Source organism: Leiobunum rupestre, chromosome 5, assembly GCF_980474605.1.
Source record: "Leiobunum rupestre chromosome 5, qqLeiRupe1.1.hap1, whole genome shotgun sequence".
In the NCBI taxonomy this organism is placed as follows: Eukaryota; Metazoa; Arthropoda; class Arachnida; order Opiliones; family Sclerosomatidae; genus Leiobunum; species Leiobunum rupestre.
Window position 1 is genome coordinate 33,812,763 of NC_143388.1, and position 25,628 is coordinate 33,838,390.

General features: G+C 35.7%; 3 protein-coding genes across 8 annotated transcripts in view; 2 read left to right on the plus strand and 1 right to left on the minus strand.

The window, feature by feature from the left end:
• The first annotated feature begins 11,872 nt into the window (after positions 1 to 11,872).
• On the plus strand, positions 11,873 to 13,206 carry Oscillin (glucosamine-6-phosphate isomerase Oscillin). 2 transcript variants are annotated; one of them, XM_090174321.1, is made up of 5 exons: positions 11,873 to 12,122; positions 12,193 to 12,294; positions 12,349 to 12,716; positions 12,773 to 12,947; positions 13,093 to 13,206. In XM_090174321.1, exons 1-5 carry the CDS (start codon positions 11,999 to 12,001, stop codon positions 13,098 to 13,100), a joined length of 777 nt encoding a protein of 258 aa, XP_090030447.1. In that variant the 5' UTR covers positions 11,873 to 11,998; the 3' UTR covers positions 13,101 to 13,206. The 2 variants fall into 2 exon arrangements, with proteins under 2 accessions (XP_090030447.1, XP_090030446.1); XM_090174320.1 differs by having other exon boundaries at positions 12,773 to 13,206.
• Positions 13,207 to 13,680: 474 nt separating this feature from the next.
• LOC149944230 (methionyl-tRNA formyltransferase, mitochondrial) lies at positions 13,681 to 14,961 on the minus strand. The gene is made up of 2 exons (XM_090175138.1): positions 14,296 to 14,961; positions 13,681 to 14,240 (listed from the first exon to the last, which is right to left on the minus strand). Exons 1-2 carry the CDS (start codon positions 14,920 to 14,922, stop codon positions 13,782 to 13,784), a joined length of 1,086 nt encoding a protein of 361 aa, XP_090031264.1. The 5' UTR covers positions 14,923 to 14,961; the 3' UTR covers positions 13,681 to 13,781.
• Positions 14,962 to 15,152: 191 nt separating this feature from the next.
• The window catches only part of LOC149944231 (uncharacterized), an 80,520-nt gene continuing 70,044 nt past the window's right edge, over positions 15,153 to 25,628 (plus strand). For 4 of the 5 annotated variants that reach the window (XM_090174536.1, XM_090174538.1, XM_090174541.1 and 1 more), the window contains exon 1: positions 15,754 to 15,959. In XM_090174536.1, the coding sequence (XP_090030662.1) occupies positions 15,951 to 15,959 (9 nt within the window). In that variant the 5' untranslated portion in view covers positions 15,754 to 15,950. Of the gene's footprint in view, positions 15,236 to 15,753; positions 15,960 to 25,628 lie in introns of those variants that run through there. The other variant, XM_090174537.1, reaches the window with a different exon arrangement.

A 25,628-nucleotide genomic window follows, 5' to 3' on the forward strand; every position in this document is an offset into this window, starting at 1 on the left:
GAACTAGTCTTTTCTTTTATCCTCTTATTTTAATAAGATTAACTTTAATTATGCTAAGTTTTTAAAAAAAATTCAATCCGAGAGCTATAAACAACCACCCAATCCAACAGAACAAAAACTTAAACTGACAGTGATAACTAATTTATTCTCCACTTTTGACCCCTCTACTTCACAAAATTTCTCAATAAACTGAATTAGAGCCTTTAGCCCAATTTTCATTATACCCTTATGATTTTGGCTACTACCAACACGGGGCAATATTTTAATAAGTAAAGGAGTAAACTCCTTAACTAAGGAACTTGTAGCCCTATTAGGGAGAACTGCAACACAAGGGATACCCCTAATTATTATCGCACTAATATGAATAATTCTAATTAATAATTTAATAGGACTATTTCCATTTATTTTCACCGCCACTAGTCACATAGTAATTACACTAAGCTTAGCCCTCCCAATCTGAGTCACATTTATACTATTCGGATGACTAAATAACACAAATAAGATATTTGCACACTTACTCCCCAACAACACCCCAATTGCTTTAATAACTTTCATAATTCTAATTGAAACAATTAGAAATACAATTCGACCTATTACTCTTGCTATCCGACTATCTGCTAATATAATTGCAGGACACCTCCTTCTAACACTCCTTGGTAACCAAGGAGCAATTAATTCTTTAACTAAAAGAAGAGTTATTATTTCGACACAATTCTTACTCTTAACCCTAGAATGGGCAGTGGCTATAATCCAAGCTTACGTTTTTATCGTTTTAATCTCTTTATACTCAACAGAAATCCATTATGAAGAACTTTCACCCCTACCATATTGTTGATCAAAGCCCATGACCCTTAACAACGTCACTTAGTGTCCTATTTATAACTTCAGGTATTATTAGATGAATGTACCTAAAAGTTAACTTTTTGCTATTAATTAGACTAATAATGCTATCTCTATCCGCCAGGGGCGGCTCAAGGGCCGGGCAACCCGGGCAACTGCCCAGGGCGCTGGTTTGAGAGGGGCGCCGAAATTGAGCTGTGCGCCTTTTTGGTTTACCAAGCATTGGATTTGTTTATAAAATTTTTAATGAAAGCATAACATAATTTGAAAAATCTTTAGCTAATTAGAAATACAAATCGTTTTCCCAACCAAAATGTCGAACATCGTCGATGAACGTTTTTTCGCGACTATTTATTTTACAATAGTAAATAAATTATAAAATTACGGTGCATATAGTTCTGACGGATGGAGCATTATCCTGGTATTTTCATTATAAACCAGGGTATATAATATGAACAAGAAAAAGTGGTTGGGCGATACTACAAGAATAGAAGTGTGCCAGAATTTTTAGCCCGGTGTACCTAGCAACAGGGGCCATACCACCGGGGGCCTATCATCATAGTGCCCTACGCCAGCGTCCCCAAGCCCGGACAGGTGACAAATCCAGCATGGGTAGTAGTACCCTACTACTGATGGTCGCACCTTTGACGCAAACCACTCAACCCAGCAAAAGGTGCAGCAATGGTTGGACCAATTCTCACTTAGCACACAGCGGTGGGATTAAGAGTGGATGCTATAGCAACTCCAGCCGACACCCTACCTATGTAGGTAAAGAGTCATACAATTTGGAGAGAGCTCCTAAAGTGGAACGATGGGAACACAGCGGTCCACATAACCCGGCACAGCTGGCACCGTAGATCCCGGTGTGCTCCAAAAAGCCGGGAAACAGGACCCCCGTACCCTCATACGGAGGCCCGCCACCCCACAGCAGGCTACCCAATCCGCCGAGGTGGCCAGTTTTCACGGACCCACTCCGTTAGCCTGAGCCGAAGCTCAGTTTACAGCTCAAACATGACCGAAGTCGGAGGTGGAGGTAGGACCATTTGATCAGAGCTAACATCTCCCAGTGCACCACCACCCTTATGGGTAACAAGAGCCGGACCCTAACTCCTCGGTAAAGTCACCATGCACACCCATTTAGGGCCACAAGAATAGAAGGAAGCCCAAAGTAATACAGTACTTCAATGTACTTGCTTGCTATTTCGTTGTCGTTTATCCAGCTTGATGATAAATAAACTAGCAGGCCATCTTCTATTTGTTTTTTAGGCTCTTATGAACCTATATTCAATATTCTAAAATGCATTTAAACCGTTTTCGATGGCTAGATCCAAAGCAGTCTATCGGTACGATTTAGTCTGTCGTGTGTCCATGGTTACAGTTAGTCTCTTCTATTTTACGCGCACGCGCAGAAAGTCATTTATTAGTTTCTGTTAAATAGATATTAATTAGAGTCACGTTGAATTGAATTAAGATGTTCGAGAAAAAGAAGCATTCTGGTTCTTTTTATAAAAAAAGGAAATGAAGAGAAGTCATTGAGGCAGAAAAGCAAGCGACAGCTTTAAAAATGCTCATAAGTGTAGGCATATGTAACATAATACCTCATAAGTATGCCTCTGTATAACATTTCCATGGAAAAAAATTCAATGAGACCTTGTTTCACGCGGAACATACATTGAGCGGACCCAAAAATGCAAAACTGCTTATAATCCTGGCGCTATTGAAAAGGTTACCATGGAAATGAAATCATGTGATCGCGAGGCATGAACTAAACTTGACACGGGCAAAGCCTGAAACGCGCGAGGAATTCTCACTAACTTCCGTTTCCAATCAGTTAAGTTGATGAAGCTTATTTCGTGACGGAATTGTAAGTGACGTAATTAACGTCATATCCGTGAACAAGGTTTCATTAACGAAAATGCTTTTATGGCATACTTATGAGTGATTATGTTACATATGGTATAGGCCTTAAAAAATCCCGCAAAAAAGTGTTTTAATTAAGTTGTTAAAACAATTAATGTGAGGAATAAAAGAATTAAGTTAAAAATAAAAATATCCATTATTTTTATCTTTAACTCACGGGCTCTTCGTAAACTTAATTCTTTTATTTCACATGTATTAACCGTGATACTATTCAGTATGGACATTATTATTAATGAACTTAAGGTATACTAGTCTTGCCACCTTACCTAGTGTTTCAAGCTCCATGTAAAATGACCATGTACCAGAAAGAAGGTATTAAATATGTTTTCACAAAGTATTTAGAAAGTGATTATAGGGATTATTTATTGTTATGAAAACGGTAAATTTAGAAGATGGACATGGTAATGTTTTTACGGGGGGGAGTAGTTTTATTTAGTCTCAAAATAAGAGGGGCGCCAAAAATCCCCCTTGCCCGGGTGAGAAAAATGTCTTGAGCCGGCCCTGCTATCCGCCTACCAATGATGACGTGATATTACTCGAGAAGCAACATTCCAAGGCATACACTCCAATAAAGTTATAAAAGGACTCCAATGGGGTATAATCCTCTTTATTATTTCAGAAGTATTTTTCTTTATCTCATTCTTTTGAGCTTTTTTGCATAGAAGATTAGCTCCTAATATCGAAGTGGGAATAATTTGGCCACCCCAAAGAATTCAACCTTTTAACCCACTCCAAATCCCACTACTTAACACAACAATCCTGCTATCTTCAGGCATTTCAATTACATGAGCACACCATAGACTCTTACATAATAATTTTTCACAAGCTAAATCAGCCTTAGCAATCACTCTAGCCTTAGGAGTGTACTTCACACTTTTACAAGCGTGAGAGTACCTCGAAGCCCCTTTTACCATCGCAGATTCAATTTATGGCACCACATTTTTTGTCTCAACAGGATTTCATGGCTTACATGTAATTGTAGGATCCACCCTTTTAATAGTCTCCTTTCTACGCCATAACAACTTTCATTTTTCAAGTCTTCATCATTTTGGGTTTGAAGCCTCAGCTTGATATTGACATTTCGTAGACGTTGTCTGGTTGCTTCTATACTCAATAATCTACTGATGAGGTAGCTATCTACTTAGTATAATCAAAGTACAATTAGCTTCCAACTAAAAAGTTTAAATAAATTAGATAATCATTATTGCACTAGTTTTAATCACCCTAATAATTAGAATCTCATTTATATTACTCACCTCTAATTTAGCTTTTGCCCCTCACACTGCCTTAGAGAAAATCTCTCCATTTGAGTGCGGATTTAACCCCTTATATAAAAACCGAATCCCGTTTTCCCTCCAATTCTTTTTGATTGCACTAATTTTCATCGTATTCGACATCGAAATTGTAATTATAATCCCCATCCCTATTAGAGACTTTATGTCAATAACAATAGTAACATCCGTTATTATTCTAATACTTATTTTGATGCTAGGGCTATTACACGAATGGCACCAAGGAGAACTTAATTGAGCTTAAGGTTAGTATTTAAAAAATAAAGTTTAATTTGCAATTAAAAATTGTGACCCTACCTAGCCTTAATCCCTTAATAGTAGTATAATATTACATTCAGTTTCGGCCTGAAAGAAGGAAAACCCTATTAATCTTAATAGAAACCAAATAGAGGTATCTTATTGTTAATAAGAAAATTGAGGACACTCCTATTAAAGAGACTAAATAAATAAAGCCGCTAACTTTAAAGATGTTAATTGATAACATAGTCTTTATTTTTATGGTGTAAAAAACACGTGGGATTTTCAGACCCAAACTACCTTTGGTTAAAAATACTTATAAAATTCTTACCCTAGTTGCTTCAAAACTATATTCTAATTAAACTATACAAGTAGTAAAAAAGACAACAAACTGTAAATAATAAAATAAGACCTAACTGTGAACCTAAAAAGTTATACTGATAACTTTGCATTTTTACTCTTATCTCACCTAAAACTTTATAAGCACCTACACCTCCTATTAATTAATTTCAACCTAAGTCCCCTAGAACTATCATCCTGCCAATTTTATCCCCTAAAAGCATTCCAGGGTAAGAACTAACCCAACTTAAAAATCATATTCCCAATAAAAAATTTATTATCACATTAACAAATTTTGCTAAAAAACTTCTATAAAAGACATTTAAGGCTACTAAAAATAACACCAAAAGAACACAAGTAAAAGTAAAAACTTTCCCCCAAAAAGATAAATAAACACCAGAGACATAGTCCAAAGTAAGCCATTGAACTACCCCACCAAAAATTACCCCTAAAAGTCTTATACCCCCAATAGAAAAATTTATAGTACTATCCTCCTTGTAAGCTAGTAAATATCTCCCCTGATAATCTCTTATACATAAATAGTAAACTAAACGAAATCTATAAATTACCGTCATAAAAATACCAAAAAAAAAAGCCAAAAACAATAAAGAAATTTTTAGACCCTATAAGATATAACTCAATAATTAAATCTTTGGAGTAAAACCCACAGGAAAAAGGAACCCCACACAATCTTAAAAAACTTACTAAGAGCCCCAGGCCTACAAGAGGGGAACTCTGTATTATTCCCCCCAAACCCCGAATATCCTGGTAGCCAAATATGCTATGAATAACAAAACCAGCACATAAAAATAATAAGGCCTTAAAAATAGCGTGAATCAAAAGATGAAAATAGGCTATTTCTCAGAGACCTAAAGAAAATGTAAACACTATCAGCCCTAATTGACTCAAAGTAGATAAAGCAATAACTTTCCTAAAATCTATTTCCACACAAGCACCTATACCACCCATAATGAGGGTTAATAAAGAAATCACTATTAAAACCTCCCTTAACTCTAAACCTAAAAGACCCTCAGAACGAAGAAGTAAAAATACACCTGCAGTCACTAAAGTAGAAGAATGCACTAGAGCAGAAACAGGAGTAGGAGCAGCTATAGCAGCAGGCAACCAACAAGTATGGTTTAATTTATTTTTTAGTTTTATCGAGTTTAGGGGTTTATTCCCTTTTGGGGGCTGGTTGGAGTTCCAATTCTATTTATAGAATATTGGGGTGTTATCGGGCTGTGGCTCAAACTATTTCTTATGAGGTAAGTTTGGCTTTAATTTTATTGAGTATTGTCCAGTTGGGGGGGAGTTTTAATTTGGGGGAGAGTTGGAGCTTTTCTTTAGTAAAGTTGGGTCTTTTATTAGTTTTATTAGGGGTATGGTTTTTATCTTGTCTTGCTGAGACTAACCGTAGTCCCTTTGATTTTGCTGAGGGTGAGTCTGAACTAGTTTCAGGGTTTAATGTGGAGTATGGCTCTGGGGGTTTTGCTTTAATTTTTATTGCAGAATATGGAAATATTATTTTCATAAGTTTGTTAAGTTGTTACTTGTTTTTTAATATAGACTTTTTTTAGTCTTGTTTGTGGTTATATTTTTCTTTTTGTGAGTAAGGCCCTTCCTCCCCCTTTTTCCCATGTGATAATTACCGGGGTACCCCTCCCCCTTTTGCCCATGTGATAATTACCGTGGTACCCCTTCTCCGCTTTTCCCATGTGATATTTAACCGTGGTACCCTCTCCCCATTTTCTCCATGCGAGAATTTCCGTAGTAGTCCCCATCCTTTCCAATGCGAGAATTTCCGTGGAACCCTTTGCCAGCAAAAATAACTCAACCCTGTACACCTTTAAACTCCCTGTATCCAATGGCTGATGCATAAAGGCCACGGGACTAACGTACGCCGAGAGCGCCCCGGGACTTTCAAATCGGAACGACCCTGAAACCACCCCTCCCCCCCTCACACCTCCCCGTTTCCGAAACTACCCCATACGATCGCCTTCCGCTCCGAAATTCGCAGCGGAAATAGAGAGAGAATTTCGGGTGTATTGCGTGTTGGGACAAACACGGCCCAGCTCTCAGGGGCGACAGATTTTGAGAAAAATAGATAGTCGAACCACCTCAGTAACGAAGCGTGTGTTTCGAGGCACTCCACCCCACCCCCGGTATCCAATGGCTGATGCATAAAGGCCACGGGACTAACGTACGCCGAGAGAGCCACGGGCTGCGATCAACAACTATCAACGGAGAAAAACTAAAAGTTGTTGTAACGAACAAAGTATCGTCTGCTACCCCTCCTTTAACTTTGTCGAATGACGTCAGTATACCGATAAGCAACGGAAAAACCATCTCGCTCAGCCGATGTTTCCGCTGAGTCTCCGAGGATCAACGTGACGTCAAAACCGGAAGTCAAAAAACCCGTTCAGAAAAAAACCGCTGACCGTTGAGCTCAGCGCTGAGCTTTTTTAGAGTTGTTGAACGAAGCCACGGGACTTTCAAATCGGAACGACCCCGAAACCCCCGGCTCCCACCTCCCCGTTTCCGAAACCACCCCATACGACCCCCCCCCCCCCCCCTCCGAAATTCGCGGCGGAAACAGAGAGAAAATTTCGGGTGTAGTGCGGGTTGGGACAAACACGACCCAACTTTCAGGGGCGACAGATTTTGAGAAAATAGATAGTCGAACCACCTCAGTAGCGAAGCCAAAGGCAGTCTCGGTTTCCCTCTGTACCGCGGGTCGCTTTTTCATCGCCGCCCCGCATTTGGCTTCGTGACAGACTAAGCACACATTCCTGAAAGCTGGGACGTACGACCAACGACGACCAACGTACCAAGCGCTCCTTATAATATAGATAGATAGATAGATAGATTCACCATGTATCAAATTTCGCACCAGAAAGCGTCTAACATAGTAAATAATCACAGACCGATATAAAACATTCACCCTGATCAAAAAAATCGTATCGAATCAGACTTATAAATGTCCCAGATTTCAAAAAGCACAGTCCGAATAAAACATTATCCCCTGTGATTTCAAAAACCAAAGTCCGAATAAAACATTAACCCCTGTCCCAGATTTCAAAATCACAGTCCGAATAAAATATTCACCCTGTATGAAGACTCGCACCACTGCACAGAAAATGTCCAACACAGTAAATAATCAAACCCGATATAAAACATTCACCCTGTATCAAAATTAGCAACAGAATTTCTATAAAGTCTACAACATAGTAAAACAAAAATAGTAGCAAACGTGAACTTTAGAACAGATAAAATAATTAACAGGAACACGTGAAATAAATATGAGTCTAGGAGCACCTAATTGACATCTCTTTAAAAGCTATGTGGTTTATCTTGAGTGTTGCGGGAAATTCGAAATTCGATGAAATTTGGATTCTGTCCCATTGGAAAGTGCAAATGACCATCTTCTTGTTTTTACAACCAATCCTAAGGATTTGTGTGTATTAGTCTCACGTACAGTGTAGCCGTTGCCGATGCCGATGCCGCCGATGCCGCCGTGTCGCGCATACCTCTTCAACGGTTAGGGCTAGAAGAGTCAATGATATCTCGTTCGAATGTACAGACATCGCCATTGATAGCCTTTCATAAAGTTTTCAAATCGGAGCCCAAGAAGTTGGGCATTTGCCCAATTTACTATTTTCGGTGATTTCCTTTATGTGGTAGATATGTTCTTTAAAATTGAGTCCGATAACGTTAAAAAAAATATTATTGGATAGGTTAGGATTCAGTTGAACTACAGCTTCGGTTATATCAGTAAATATTAAATTTAAGTATAGTTTTCAGGGTAATTTACGGGACCCCAATGTTCGTGGTTTTATATTTCCGCCTGAAAGTCGACATAACGTTCCTTAATTTAAGTCCGATTTTCACGAAAGTTATATTTTTGAATAGCTGCGGTTTACATATAACCTAGAATTGCAAATACGTTCCTTAAATTTAATTCCAAGTAAGGTTTTTTGGACAGCGTATACGGACCCCCGCAATTTCCAACATTGTAAATCCGCGTGTTTATAGAGGTCTACGCGCCCGTTTCCCTCTGGCGTTTTTCAAGGCCGTTCAGAGTGGGCCGCGCTTTCAACGTATGAGCAGAAGTAACAATTAAGTATGACACTGATCGGCCTAGTCTTCGGCGTATGACCAGAAGTAACATATAAGATGATCTCAAGTAACAAATAAGTGGGATCAGAAGTAACCAATAAGTGTGATCAGAAGTAACTAATAAGTTACTAGAAGAAATAAGTGTGACACTCAACGGCTGACTAGTAGTAACAAATAAGTGTGATCAGAAGTAAAAGTGACACTGATCGAAGGAATCTTCGATGCTTTCAAAGTATGACTATAAGTAACAAATAAGTGTAAATATGTATATATGTGTGACCGTGGATATATTTTGGTTGCGATACCGCATACCGGCGTTGCAGGTTGCTGTGAATAGCTCAAACAAACTTAACACAGTAGAAGGATTGTGTGTATTCTGACCGTCGTACGTCTTGTTCAATTTCAAAATTGTTAACAGTGGCAGCTAGATTTTAATAGTCCCCATCGATTGGCATATTTGGTGTTTTTGTAACGCAAACGGTTTAAGAGTAATAACGCGAAATCCGTTAAAATTTGAATCGCCAGGAAGCGTGGGGGTCCACTAAACTGGGCAATGGCGACGAGGGTTTTCTAAGTCTAATCGACCGACGTATCGTTTGATTTTGTATTGCAAACGGTTCGAGAACTATAATTTTACTCGCGTACTATAAAGTACGCTTTTTTCGGGTATTTAAATATACTTCCGATATTTGGGTGATAACTAAAGAAGTTTTAGAACGTACATTTTTGTTCACTTGAGAATTTAAATAATAGGCTATAATATGCCAATAAATAAATTTAAAATTTGCGCCAAAATAAATGTGAGTCACGGCCAACTATGGCCAAGTGCTACCACACTATGGCGAGTAGTCAAATGTGCCCGTACTTATGTACTATAATATAATTTCATTTTTGTGGCCTGGTAACGCTGAGTTACTTTCGTTACTCGGAACGCTCATCGTCATCAAATAGTGTCATTTCGGAATAGTTTTGCTTTTGAAGCGTTTGTTACAATTTAGAATAAGTTTGCCTCGCCGGTTTGTTAATATTCGAAATCGTTTCCCTTTGATATGTTCTAATTAAAGAGCTTTGTGAATGAAACAGTTTCGCCTTATTGGATATGTCGGGTTGATCAGTTTTATTCCTTTGGGTTTATTTATTTTTTAAGATTTTGATTGCATGTTTTTGGAAAATTTCCCTGAAAGATTAAATGCGTCAGGACTAAATAATTTTTGGGTTTGGCATTTATTTGTTATTATTAAAAATCATTTGGTTTAAGCTTTTGATTGGATTTTTTTGGGGATTTCCGTTAAAGATTAAAATGTGTCAGGCGTAAAATGTTTTGGAGTTTATTTGCAATTATTAAAGTTCTTATTTGCATGAATGTATTCATTTCAACCATGAATATCTAACTATATCATTACTCTTTTTACCATCTGGGGCTCAGATGGGTGGTGCCTTTCTGCGCTTTACGTAATAATTTCAGCCAATCAGGAGGCAGGCGTTTGTCGTTGACTCGATCCACAAAACGTTTCTGGAATTGCACGATTTAACCGGCGAAGAAAATGACTGGTGATTCTTAGAAAATACCTGTACTTTAACCAAATTATTTTATATTATTTTCGTTCAATCAAAAAGATGTGTAATAAAATTTTAGAAATTAAATTTCGTGCTAAGCCTTGGCACTGAAGCTATAGTCAAGTTTTGAAACGATTCCCTTCAATACAATTTTTGAGTGGCGGCGAGTGACCGACGTCATAATAACTAAGCCCCCATCCTAGTGACCATAGAAATCTCATAGGTAACTAGAATGCTGCCGTGTAACTGGAAAATGGATCAAACGCCGTGGCAGACGATAGCCAGATCTCAGCCAATCAGAGCTCAAAGAGTGGTTCTGCCAAGAATTTAATGTCACCAGAGAGAATGAAGTTATCTAGCTCCCGCTATAGTTACGTAGAACCAAGGAGGATTATTATCCTCCTTGGCGGAACCACTCTACGGCCTCTCATTGGCTGAAGGATCAAGGCGAACTGGCGTCAAGCTCGGCCGTAGGCGGCAGCATTCTAGTTACCTATGAGATTTCTATGCTAGTGACTGAGGCCAGACTGCCTATTGCAGTTCGATATTCATGGTTGAAATGAATACATTCATGTTATTTGTTATTATTAAAAATGTCAGGTTTGAAAGATTTAGATGACATTGATGTTAGAGGAAGAACGAAGATTAAAAGGTACGCTGCCAAAAAAACTCGATCCTGAATTCCGGAAAAGAGAAAACCATAGACAACGCCAGGCTTACGCAGCGAAAAGGCGGAGGCGTCTATATTTTACTTCGGGCCAGACGCATTTAATGCGTAGTCTAAAGAATCTACCTCGAGGCCAGTTGCCAGGCCCGTACTGGCCCGGCTGGCTAACCGGCGATCACCGGTCAGATCGGGGCCAAAGAGGAAAAATTTGGCATAATGGGAAATGGGGCCAAGACCATTGCATAGCCGGTGGAGCCAACTACTAGCCAGTCCGGCCCTGCCAGTTGCATTTAGTTCAGAGGGACCAGTTGCATTTGAAACACATTCAGGTTTGCCGTGTATGGCCTGAAGTAATAAATAAGTGTGGCAATTCTTATCGAAGCCTTATATGGCCAGAAGTAATATTTAACTAAAATTTATTTAGTTTATTAATTACCAAATCATTATTTTATGTTACCTGCTTAAATGTAATACGGGCACGAAATAATATTATAACCTTCTTGGTGAACTTGTTTTTTTTTCGGTTTTTGTTTTGTCGCGCATTTTAATCTTTTGTTTGTTTGTGTTTTCATTTTATTGCATTGTTCGCTATTAGTCTTTGTTCATTTTATAAATTTCAATTTTGTTTAATTTTGAATCTGGCGCTCATGGTGTGAAGACTCAATGCTATATACACCAACTTCTATTTAATCTAGTTATCCCCCCCCCCCCCCCCCACCCCCGATAAGGCTAGGCTTAGATGAGATAACAGTACTGGGTTCGACTTTCGACCCACCCAACGGTGTATTTTTATCGACGGACCTTGATCAAAATCCACGTTTATTGCTCCAAATTTGTCAACAGCCAACCTTGATCACAATTTGGTAGTGCTTTTTCATGAACTGCACCATTCTTACTTTACTCTAATCATTTCTTGGAGAAGTGTGATGACCTAAGAAAAATTGATTAGCACATCTTTTTTGTAGCCTCTAAAATTTCCAAGAGGAGTTAAAGCATTCCACAAGTTAATGGTGAATACTTATATTTGAAAATGAGGCTAGTTATCCAAGAAAATTATGACGATGTCAGTTTATGGGCGGCCAAATACATTAGAAATCAAATACTGAAATTTAAGCCGGGTCCAGACAGATGTTTTGTTTTAGGTCTACCAACAGGTAAGTGAAATAATTAACTCTTAATTTATCATTAAGGAATAAAAATAATAAACCACTACATTTTCTACAGGAAGTACTCCATTAGGCACGTATCAAAAGTTGATAGAGTTTCACAAAAGTAATCAAATTTCATTCAACTATGTTAAAACATTTAACATGGACGAGTACGTAGGTAAGAGATCTTCATTAATATTTTTGTTACTTAGTTAAAATGTCAATATTACAGGATTACCGCGTGACCATCCTCAAAGTTATCATTCCTTCATGTGGGACAATTTCTTCAAACACATTGACATTCAACCGACAAATGCCCACATTCTCAATGGAAATGCGCCAAATCTACAAGAAGAATGCGAACGATTTGAAAATGAAATTAAAAATGCTGGTGGAATCGACTTATTTGTTGGTGGTATTGGACCTGATGGACATATTGCGTTTAATGAACCCGGATCTAGTTTGACTTCAAGAACTCGGGTTAAAACTTTGGCAAAGGATACAATTTTAGCCAATGCACGATTTTTTGATAACGATTTGAATAAAGTGCCTCACGAAGCTCTTACAGTTGGTGTTGGAACTGTTATGGATGCTCGAGAAGTAAACATTTTTTTGGCATTTATTTTAAGATTTTTTTAAACAATTTCTGTTTTCAGGTGATGGTGATAATTACTGGTGCTCATAAAGCTTTTGCCCTCTACAAGGCTATTGAAGAAGGCGTTAATCATATGTGGACAGTCTCTGCATTCCAAATGCATCCCAAATCCATTTTTATCTGCGATGAAGATGCTACCTTAGAGCTCAGAGTTAAAACTGTTAAATATTTCAAAGGTTTAATGCAAATTCATAATAAACTCGTCCAAGAGCCATAGACTTTTTACATCTCTGATTGGTTAAAATATATAAAAAGTCTACTTAGATTATCAAATTTATACTAAACCAAAAAGATGACTTATTATTTTTAAATTTTTTGTAGACGTTTAGTTGGGATAAATTCAATTGTAAATGGTAACTAAGATGAAAGACGAAATTATTTTGTTAAAAGTTTATTTTTTTCAAAAGTTATATAATAAAAGAAATTTTGAATGAATATTTGTTTTTGTTAAAAATTGTATAATTTTTTTCATACATATGCCAGTACAGCAGCAACGCATAAAGCGTGATTTAAATTTTCTAGATAGAATTTGTGAGCTTTGACATTTGTTTTCGATTTTCCACGCTAGATGGAAGTAGTGAGCCTTAAAGACTAAACGTAGCAGCGGTTCCGGATTTCATTGGCTGAGGATTAATATATGAAATTTGGGTGCCGTTGCTACGGTCAGCAAAGATCATGGAATGTCCGTGGCTAGATGGCGCTTTATTTCATTAACGAATTTTCGAATTTCAGTTCAAACTTTTCTATCCGCAGTGCCTGCACGTTTGTTAGGGTGGTTGATTCTGAAATTGTTTCCTGATAAATCAAACTTAATAAATATGTAAGTTTTCGAAAGAAAGAAAACTTAAAATGAAGTTATTTTAATCTACCTCACTACAATTTTTAATCTAATTTTATATGTAAGTATTATATTTCTATATGTTAATGGTTGTAATGGGTACTGACTGTTCTAATTTGAATAGTAAATAATTACTAACACATCAATTAGTTAATACCTTTAATTTAACAAATCATGCACCAAAATATCGTTTTTCAATTGGTACACTACAAATATATCCAGCTGCAAATGCACTAGCGTTAATTTCACTCTTTCTCGTTACTATGAATTTTCTAAACGCGCACCAACCATCTTTGCATTTTATACATACAATCCTCCGTTTCTTATGAAAGTACACACTTCCAGGTTTAATATGTTCAGCTGGCACCAATAAGTCTATTTTAGCCTCGTCAACTTCTTTAGGATTGACAATATCAGAGAGCCGAACTACTGTTCCGTGCCAAGTAGTTTGTAACTTATAAATTTCTCCTATTGCTCGATGTAAACGGTCAATTTCTTGACTCCCAATAATGTTCCAATTTATTATAGAAGACTCTTTTTTAGGTTTAGGTGCTTGAGTAATTCCTTCAGTAGCTTGAGGGATGGCATTTTTCAAAATATTGTCAAAATCTTGCAAACCTTCGACTAGAATCTAAAGATAAAATTATTGTCAGATTAGTCAAAATTAAATTTTTAAGATAATTTACCTTTGCTCCGTAATTAGCCAACATATTAGATAGTTCCACAGTGGTTGCCCTTTCAGGGATTTTAACTTTTTTTTGAAGTAACATTTTGCCAATGTCAAACTTTTTGGGGGCTATTTCCATTAACGTTACTGCAGTTTCCGTATCACCATTTAAAATGGTATGTATAATTGGTGCTGGCCCTCGATACTTTGGCAATAAACTAGGGTGAACATTGACCATTCCGTAAGGAAAGGCATTAATAACATCTTCGGGTATTAGTTTACCAAACGATACTACCACACCAAGATCAAAACTATTTGGGGTTATTTTGTAAGGCCATTGGTTAATTTTAATACCATTTTGCCTAGCGTATATTTTTACCGGTGTTGACAATTCAGTTTTACTAACTACCTCTAAATGTTTGACTATTTTATTTTGTAATTTATTTTTATGAAGGATCTTTAAATTTGTTAATGCAAAATCATCAGACCCATAAAATAAGATACGCCAAAATGAAGTTCCTTTATCACTATAATTTTTGCGATTTTCATGATAAATTTTCAGCCATTTGTAAGATTTTGATAAACATACGGAACAAATAGATGTATAGAATTTTTGAACATTAACTTTACACATGTGGTTTAACATCTAGACTATTCAAATGCTAGTAATCCCCAAAACGAAGCCATTTAATAAGCCGACTCATGCTACTAGATGGCGGTAGGTTTTCTAGATTGGTTTTTAGTGCAATTTTAGTTACTTAATAAGTAACTAGAAATAGAGGGCAGCACGGGTCTTATACATGAAATAAAGTAACTTTTTGAAGCTATATTTTATATTTTGTTTTACAAATATAAAACTTTTTTTCAGTATTTTTTCGTCATTTACTATTTGGATAAAATTGTTGCCAAACTATCTTCAAAATAGACGAATTACTGAAGTTTCTTTAACGAAAATGCTTGTAAGTAATTGTTATTACTATTTTTGGTAAACAATAATGGTAATCATTATGGGTCAGTATTTACCATTCGTATATTAAGCCGTTTGACTTTATGGGAAGGGGGGGGGGGGAGAGTCGGATGTCCCATAACACTTAAACTAAACTTCCCTTGTCCATTCCCCAAATGAGTCTCTGGGAAATAGAGCAAGTCGGATGTACACAATTATCTAATGAGGAAAAACAAAATAGACCTACTTTGTATTTTTCTTTGTTGGACTATCAACTTAAAAATAACTTATTTTCATTCTTATGTCAATCATTGGTTTATTGGTACGAAATAATACATTTATTATATTGTAAAGTATTTAATACGTAAACTTCTTCCTTTTTTTGTACATTTATCGGGAGGTTTTTCCATCCCCCATTCGGATGATAATGGAACATCCCCGATAGCGTTTAGCGCGTTGCCACGGCGACGGTATTGCAGCGAAGCGGGCTTATTGATCGTTCATTTTTTGCCGACAATAGCTAAAATGGCGACTGGCCAAAATCGGGGGCAGCACTCACTGGACCAGCTCCGCGTCCTGGCTAAAGTTTAGAAGCCAAAGTTGTTTAGCTTTCGTCAAAATTAACGCTTAAAAATATAGTGCTAATTCGCGATTAGTATCGAGTAGAATTTCGCTTTTTTTGTAAACAATACCACTACGAAGAAACAGTTATATCCAAGCTTCAAGTCATGGAACAGGTGGGAAAATGTTTTTTGGAATTTACGCGTTACCGCGCTTGCTTTAATTTAAACATTTTAATATTTTTATAGTTAATTTTATTACGATAGAGCAACTATGTAATTTTATTTAAATTCTGCGATAGGCTAGTGAGTGGCATTTACAATTTTAACGCTATCTGAGGTGTATTCAAAGGGTTGTTTAGCCACGCCGCAGAACTTATCTTGATCAATATTTTGTGAAAATTTCGTCTAGGATGACGTTATGACGTAATTCGCGGGATTTTGGCCATTGCATCTTTGACATTAATTGCGCATCGTGTTATTTTATTATCACCGTATTCGTTATCAGTTTAGTCTGTTTTTTTGGTTACGTGTGCAAGTATGTTTTACGATTTACAAGACGGGTCCTTATGTAGCGCTTAATGCTTATCATATGTAAAACAAAATTAATCTATTTTAAGTCGCATCGGTATAAACATACCGGTTTATTTTAAAATCTTGTAAATTCTTTCAAATAACTTGCAAACCTCTAAGGTAGTTTTGAATAATAAGTGACATAGGGACCATCAAATTCTGTGACGCAGTAATAGTCGGTATACTTATGAGGGCAATTTAATTCGGTAACGCATTGCGATGTCACAAATTGTGGCGCAGTATAGTCGGTATACTTATATGAGGGCAATTTAATTCTGTAACACGTTCCATTGTCACAAATTGTGACGGAGTAATAGTCGGTATACTTATGAGGGAAATTTAATTCGGTAACGCATTGCGTTGTCACAAATTGTGGCGCAGTAATAGTCGGTGTCCTTATATGAGGTCAATTTAATTCTAACACGTTGCATTGTCACAAATTGTGACGGAGTAATAGTCGGTGTACTTATACGAGGGCAATTTATTTCTGTAACACATTGCATTGTCACAAATTGTGACGCCGTAATAGTCGGTGTACTTATATGAGGGAAATTTAATTCTGTAACATATTTCATTGTCTCAAATTGTGACGCATTAATAGTTAATATTCCTATATCATAAATTAAAAAAACACGAAAATCCGTGTTTGAAAATCAAAATACTAGTTTAGTTCTATCTTGTTTGTAAACTTGGTCTAATAACCTAAATTTAGTTTTGTCAAATATACGGCGTTTTTCCGAAGTGTGTGATGGTGGTCACACTTTTACCGACTAGAAATGATATGTTCCCAATTACTTCGTGTGTCCCGGTTTTTCTACTATTAAATTCGGAACGTAAACTTTACCCCCCCCCCCGTTAACAGCGTGAATGACATCGTTAAATCTTAATTTGTTAAATAAAACAATTCATTTTCTTTAAAAAGTAGCAGAAAACGCGCGAAATTAGGTCAAGGGTAGCGTTGCTTGTCGGCCCCGGGGGCGAAACATAACTAACCGTATCGAAAATCTTACCTTTAAAATTAGCTCATCTCGGAATTCCTGTTTGCGATACTCTCATTTATAGAAAATCAGTTTTTCGGATCAAAATTTCCCCAATACGGAGTTTGTTTGATTTTATCGTATTGAGATGAATATGAAATTCAAATTATACTCTATAGCGGGTTCGAAACGTAGCTCGAAAACCGAGACGCGATAACTTATAATTATGCATAAACGCACGCGTTCATTTTCGGGCAAGGTTTTCCGAAGAAGGGTTAGGCGCCGGGTCAGCACGAGAGGGCGCTAAATAAGTTCCGATATTTCGCCACGGTCATTTATTGGGATGGATCGTGAGACCTCCATTTTTCACCCTTTTACTTTTTATAAAGAGAAATTCTGCTGCTGAAGCGCGAACATTAAACGAAATGGTAGAAAAACATCCAATACTTTTGGAGAATACTTCGCAGTTGTCAGCCTTTTCCCAAGACATTTCTTTAGCCTAAAACGTGTCGACATAAAAGTCGTTAGGCCTAGAAAATGCGTCGAAAATAGCCTACCATTTTGACGCGTTTCTTAGTTAATATTTCTTCCACTTTAAGCCTAATGGTTTTCGAAATTTCTTTATTTTTATATTTCTTTTAGTATTTGGTTTTCTTTGGGAGTATTCGCTATAGAATGAGTTTTCTTTTATATTTTATCTTTTGAAATAAAAAAAAACGTTTTTGAGCGTGAATAATTTTTAATTGAAAAATTAAAGGGTTCGGATTCTGGGCAGTTTCGTTTTTACGTGATCGTGTCGATTCCTCACGGTATTTTTCCGCTTTGTTACTTTTTATATTATTTAAATAAGTTTGAAATATATTTTAATGAAAATAATATATCCTTGTCGTTAAACTGTAAGCTACTGGCGGAAATTAAAATTACTGTAAAAATGATTGATTTGACAGTTAAATTGGAATTAACAACCTAGCGGTCAACGTGAAAGTTCACTTGACTTACGTTTGCTAAGCCTAAGCAGAAGCTTTGTCGTTTGTAAATACAGCGTCTGCTTAGCAGACTAAAATCCCACCGATAAATACCTGGAATTCCTGGAAAATTCGGAGAATTTTAAATATTAGTCTAAAAATTTGGGAAATGTCAGGGAATTTAATTTCGGTTGCAAATAGCAGGGTGATCACACTAACTATATTTTATAATTTTTTCTACATTTCGATGACCTCCCTATACCTTTCTATAATTTGAAAATTTTCCTATTTTTCGCTATAATTTTCATACTTCGCGCTGAAAAACAGCCAGAACTAATTTCATTGGCCTTTACGGCAGGTTGGTGTTTTAAAATTAAAATTTAATATAACACTAATCAGGAATCCATACCTCTACTTGGAATGCTTATTCTGGTTAGAGATCGGCGGAACCAATAAATTAACCGTCAAAATTTCGATTAATCATAAAAACTTTGGTTAACTGTTTATTTACGAACATTTTATACGATTAAACAACGATTTAACATGCAAAAATAATCGTTTTTTTCTGATATTTTTTTGGATAATTGTCGGTTATGAATAAAAATAAATAATCGGATAAATTCTTATTTCAACGCCGATCACTAATCCTGGCGTATCGCGTATGTTAAGATCACTCTGACGGCTTTGGCCCCGCCTACGAGAGAGAAAATGCCCTCCGCGCGCGCTCCCCTCTCACGTGACTATTTGTTAAGAAAACATAGTGACGTCAAATAAACCGTCAGCCACATCGAGACGAAAATCTTCCGCGATAAGCAGAATTGGAGGAAAATTACGTCATAAGGCTAACTCTTCTTACCCTACTCCGAAATCGCGGAACAAGCGAAAAGTATCCACCTAATGAACGTGATTGCGAGGTAGCTCTGGGGTAACTGTTACACCAAATTGAATTATAGCCAGGACCAAGAATCTAAGGGGACTCACTGTTCCCGATATTTTGACTCGGTAGGCGTGTCCTAAATCGGAAGGCTTACTGAGGTACATCAGCCGCCTCAAGAATTCTGTTCAACTTTCACTACGAGAGGCTTAGTTGGGGCTTAGTTCACTTAATTTTTCAAGTTTAGAGATGAAATGGATTCCAGTGAATTTGATTTAAAAGCCTCAGTTATACGCGGCTCACTGGTTATTTTTATTTAAAACAATAGTTAATTACCATTACTTAAACTTTAAAGAACCAAAAAAGGTGTAAAACTTACTAAGCCTCGTCGCTTAAACGACAACAACGGCGCCATTTGGTCAAAATTGAACGTAAACGCTCCAGCTTCTCTACGAAACTACGCCAAAAATCGACTTCAGCGACTCAAAGTTTGTCCACATTGAACTAAAATAAACCATGATTTTCCAATTCTCAGTATGGACGCGTTCTTTTTAAAGCCGGAACAGTTAGTCCCCTTAAATTCTTGTTCCATGAACCAAGAAATCTCGATCAGTGCTTCAAATAGAGCTATGCAGTTAAGTTAACCAACTACTTTCTAGAGTTTCTAAGGACTTTCTACAAATCCTTACGCCGATTATAGGCCTATGAACCGCATATGTTAAATCTGTAATCGGTTACTTAATAGAATGTTGTCGTCTGAAACCCTGCGACGTCATCATTGTAATTTGCCTATTGATAAAAAACGGTAACTGTCATGGCGGCCACTATTAACACAGCTGAGACGTTACAAGTTTTCAAAATCGTATGAGACGACAACACTATAGCTTTAGTACGGTCAAAACTAATTCAAGCAAACCACTCCAGGTGCTTTTAAAGACACTAGTGGCTGACCTCTTTAGCTTCTATATTTTCCTATAATTCTGAAATGGTCCTATAAAATCTTTTCATTCCATTTTTATCCTGTATTTCCTATATTTTTAGCATTTTCGGTTAAAACACAACTGATGAAATTTTTTAAGATTTAAACACTTACAAGAAATATCTTTAATTTGTCATTTTTCTCGTAAAGCGAAAATTGAAATCACAAAGTAGCAGTTTTGAAAACAATTTTTAATTTTCGTTTCTGATCTGTCTTACATTGTTACGACTCCTTTTAAATACACGGTATAAAACTTGTGAATTTCTATAATGTAACCTAATAAAATTCGTTTAAATTGATAATTTTAAATTTGTATCCTATAATTTTGAATTTTATATCCTCTAATTATCCTATAATTTTGAAATTTTTATGCAATAATATCATATAATCCTATAATTTGGAAATTTTTATCCAATTATCCTATCATTTGGAAATTTTTATCCAATTATCCTATCATTTGGAAATTTTTATCCAATTATCCTATCATTTGGAAATTTTTATCCAATTATCCTATCGTTTGGAAATTTTTATCCAATTATGCTATCGTTTGGAAATTTTTATCCAATTATCCTATCGTTTGGAAATTTTTATCCAATTATCCTATCGTTTGGAAATTTTTATCCAATTATCCTATCATTTGGAAATTTTTATCCAATTATTTAATCATTTTGAAATTTTTATCCAATTATCCTGTAATTTCGAATTTTTTATCGTATAATTATCTCATAGTTTTGAAATTTTATCCAATAAAATCCTATAATTTTGAAAAATTTATCCTATAATCCTATGATTTTGAAATTTTCTCCTATAATTTGAAATATTTATCCAATTAACCTATAATCCTATAATTTTGAAATTTGTATCCAATTATCCTGTAATTTTGAAATTTTTCTCTTATAATTATCCCAGAATATTGCCAATTTATCCAATAATATCCTATAATTTGGAACTTTTTATCCTATAATCCTATAATTTTGAAATTTTATTCCAATTATCGTATAATAATAGAAATTTTTATCTTATAATTATCCCATAATTTTTACATTTTATCCAATAATTATCCTGTAATTTTGAAATTATCCTGTAATTTTTAAATTTTTATCGTATAATTATCCCATAATTTTTACATTTTATCGAATAATTATCCTGTAATTTTGAAATTTTTGATGGTATATTTATCCCATAATTTTTCTCCAATTATCCTGTAATTTTGACATTTTCTCCAATAATTATCCTGTAATTTTGACATTTTCTCCAATAATTATCCTGTAATTTTGAAAATTTAATACAATAATTATCCTGTAATTTTGAAAATTTAATCCAATAATTATCCTGTAATTTTAAAATTTGTATCGTATAATTATCCTGTAATTTTGACATTTTCTCCAATAATTATCCAGTAATTTTTCTCCAATTATCCTGTAATTTTGAAAATTTCAGCCAATAATTATCCTGTAATTTTGAAAATTTGATCCAATAGTTATCCTGTAATTTTGAAAATTTGATCCAATAATTATCCTGTAATTTTGAAAATTTGATCCAATAATTATCTTGTAATTTTAAAAATTTGATCCAATAATTATCCTGTAATTTTGAAAAATTGATCCACCTGTAATTTGGAAATTTTTATTGCAAGGTTCCCACGGTCAGGGAATTTAAACTATAACCTGAAGAGTCACCTGTCACTTAAATAAGTTGAAGTTAAAAGATTTAAATCCGATAAAAGTAAAATGACAAATTTTGATCTTAAAAAAGGTCATGGAAAATTTATAAAAGTGGTCAAGGAAAACAGGGAAAGTCAGTGAATTTGAAACTAAAATTTTTGTGGCAACCCTGTTTCCTATAATTATCATATACAGGGTGATTCAAAAGGTTATGCTAAAATTATACGAATTGTAGGGGGTGAGTTGAGAAGTATGCCTGTTTTTTTCCTATTTTCCTACGATGAGTTAAAAGAGCGCCAGAGAGCTTCAATGTGTGGCCTATTAGCCCCTGGAAGCAGGCTGCAACAATCGCAAAACCAAGCAGCAGGGACTTTAAATACTGTTTAAGTTTACTTTTTTACTCCGGTTACTTCGATTTGTTTACAAAGTCCTTTTTTACCTATCACACGAACCCAAACCTTAATGGATGGGGTGGCGGAGTGGTTAGCACTTTCGCCTCGCAGCAAGAGGAGTCGGGTTCGATCCCAGATTGTGGCACTGGGTGCAAACTCGGACCAACTCCTTCCGCGTTGAGTTTGCAAGTTCTCTCCCCGCTGCTTTAAGGGGTTTCCCCCGAGCTCTTCGGTTTCCCCTTCCATAAAAACTTTTTGAGGTTAACGGTAATAGTTAGTGTAGAGAGCTGTTGGCTCGCGTGGCTTGAACTTGAAGGGTTTGCCACCACCCTCCTACGCATTGTAACCCGGCCACCTGAATTAATGGCTTCAAAAGTCGCTTGATGACTTAGGCCTAAGGTGGTGCCTTGGGTATTAGCCAAGCTAATTATTATAATAGCTTTATTATTTTAATTATTGTTCGCGTTTCCCTGCTGCTTGGTATTGCGCTTGTTGCAGCCTACTTCCAGGGGCTAGTAAGCCACACTTTGAAGGTCTCACTCATCGTAGGAAAATGGGAAAAACACGCAAACTTCTCAACTCACCACCTACAACTCATCAAAAATTTTGTATAACCTTTCTGTTCGAAACACCCTGTATAGTTTTGAACACTATGGGCAGAAATACATTGACTCAGTAGCTATTCTGACATCAATTGTCTTACACCACAACTCCTTTACATTTTCTCCATGCTAATAGCATCTTGCAAATGCAAAACAGTGTACCCGTGTACCTCGGGATCTTATCAGGCTGTAAACTGTACACTACTTTATCTTTCCCATTTTTAAGTAAACTTTTTTCTGTGGCACGTATTTACGTAAATAGCGCCATTATTTAACGGCGGATTCTTCGGGAACTGAAGCGGGTTTACGAGGCTAGAATGGTGGCCCTTAATCGTGACCCGACGCCGACTAAGAAATAGCGCATTGTTGGTGGTGGCTGGCTCTGCAGGCCTTATCGGAAGAAAGTTCCTTCGCGCGGGATAAATAGCGTTTTCTTGTCTGCTATTCCAGAGTCGACCCACTTTCTAGAAAACGCTATTTCAAAATTAGCCACTGCTACAGCTTCGACTCTCTGCCGAAATTTTGGCACGTTGACGATTTTCGTTGGTGTAATGGAGGTAGCCGAAAACTTTATAAAGAAAATGTTTATTTGTAAAAATATCAAATTTCACTAATTTTGCAACAACATTTATTTTTATGTATATTTTCTAAATTTACATCTATATAATTTAAGGAGATAAAATTTGTTATTTAAAAAATAGTTTTGCACCTTACATTTTACAACTGCAGCGCTCCCAGAGTTCCTATAGATCATATAAATTCCTATAATTTCAATATGCGCCTATAATTTCCTTTTTTGTTTAAAAATTATTCCTATAAATTCCTATTTTTTCGAAATTTTCTAGTTTTTCTATAGCTATGTCCAGAAATTCCTATAATTTTAAAAAATAATGTATTAAAAAACAGCCTTAACGTTTGGGAAAAATTTGCCTTCTAAATAGAGCTTAGCTCTGGCTTAGGTCCGGTGTTCCCGAAAACATCAACGGGTGGGCTCCCAGTGTCCAGAGTTCCTATAAATTGCTATAATTTCAATATACCTCTATAATTTCCTATTTTTTTTTCCAAATTGTTACTATAAATTCCTGTTTTTTTTTCAAAAATGTTCCTATAAATTCCTATATTTTTTATGAAATTTCCTATAATTCCTATAATATTAAAAAAAAAAAAAATCGCTAGGAGCCCTGCAACTGTGAAAAATAGATTCAATTTCAAACTATACGCCTATATTAAAATGTTGGTAAAAATGCCGACCCTTCCAGCAAAATTAGGATTTATATGAAAGACCAATAAGAAACTGCTATTTCATTACACGAGGTCTGAAACGTGGATGATTTTAAACCGAAAACAAATTACGCAAGACAGAAAATTCTTCTCCGTATAAATTCCAATTTCACAGGGTGGGTCCACATTTTTACCCACCCTTTAATATAGTTGTATATTGGCAGAGATTTTTAAATTGTTGATGTTATTAAAGATATTACAAAAGTCAATTACGTAACTTTGGAACTAAGGTAACATTTTAATTGTGATTTTTTTGGTATAAATTTAATTGCGTGGCTAAAATTCTAAACCTTTTTTTAAACAAAAATAACAAATTTTAAGTTACGGTAATTTTTGAATTCTAAATAAGAGTGAGAAAACCTACCCATTTATCGGCTGAAATATTCAATAAAAAACAATGTTTACAATGAAATACCGATATATCAATAAAGTACTCTTTTCACGGAGGTCACTTTAGCTAAATACAAAATAATCGAACTTCGGTCTGGCCATTTAGAAAATTCCTAATTAAATTGTTAATTTTTTGCTGTAACTAGAAGCAAAAAAAATATATACTGCTTACCCATATAGTGAGGCAAGCATTTTTACGAACCTTGCTGCGTATCTATAAGCTTGTACAAAACGGCAGCTCAGACATTAATAATAATAATAAACAGCTAGGTTAATAACCAAGGCACCACCTTAGGCTTAAGTCATCGAGCGACTTTTAAAGCCTTTAATTCGGGTGGCCTAGTTACAATGCGCAGGAGGGTGGTGGCAAGCCCTTCATGCCACGCTAGCCAACAGCTCCCTACACTTACTATTACCGTTAACCATCAACTCGAAACTAAATCTATATCTTATTTTAATTAAACTTATATTAATTTATTATTAATTCCGAATAATTACCCAAAAAAGGTCAGGTCAGGGATTTTATTTAAGTCCAGTTCACATTATATAATTATTTGGGCAACTTAACTGTATCCAACTTATTGTAAGCAAGAAAAATGTATAGTGTGTAACAGACAAATTGTAACAATTGTTCCCACTTTTTCTGTTCACACTATACAATTTTCTTGCTTACAATTAGTTGGATACAGTTAAGTTGCCCAAATAATTGTATAGTGTGAACTGGGCTTTAGTCAACCAAAAATTGATATAAAAAAACTGTAGCTTTGACTGTACTAAATTTCTTACAGATTAAGCCTTACTAAAGGCTGCACTCACATTGTCAGTTTCATATTCTCTTCATATAATCGGTGTACAAATTTGTATGATAAAATACGCGAAAAAGTAGATACTATAGCTAAACCCTAAACAAATTTGAAGAAATTAAAAAACTTACTAATAACTCGTACCAATAGGTCTTCGAGCAAACAAAAAGACGCGAATCTTGGATCAAATAGATCTTCGAGTAATAAACTAAATAAAATAGCCAGAAATTCCAACGGTAGACCGGTTTCGTTCTATTTTTAACTCATCAGTACCGTGCGGGAAATCTGGCTGGTGATTGTTATATCTAAAAGAGAAACTAAGCCTAAACATAAACTTTTTCGCGTA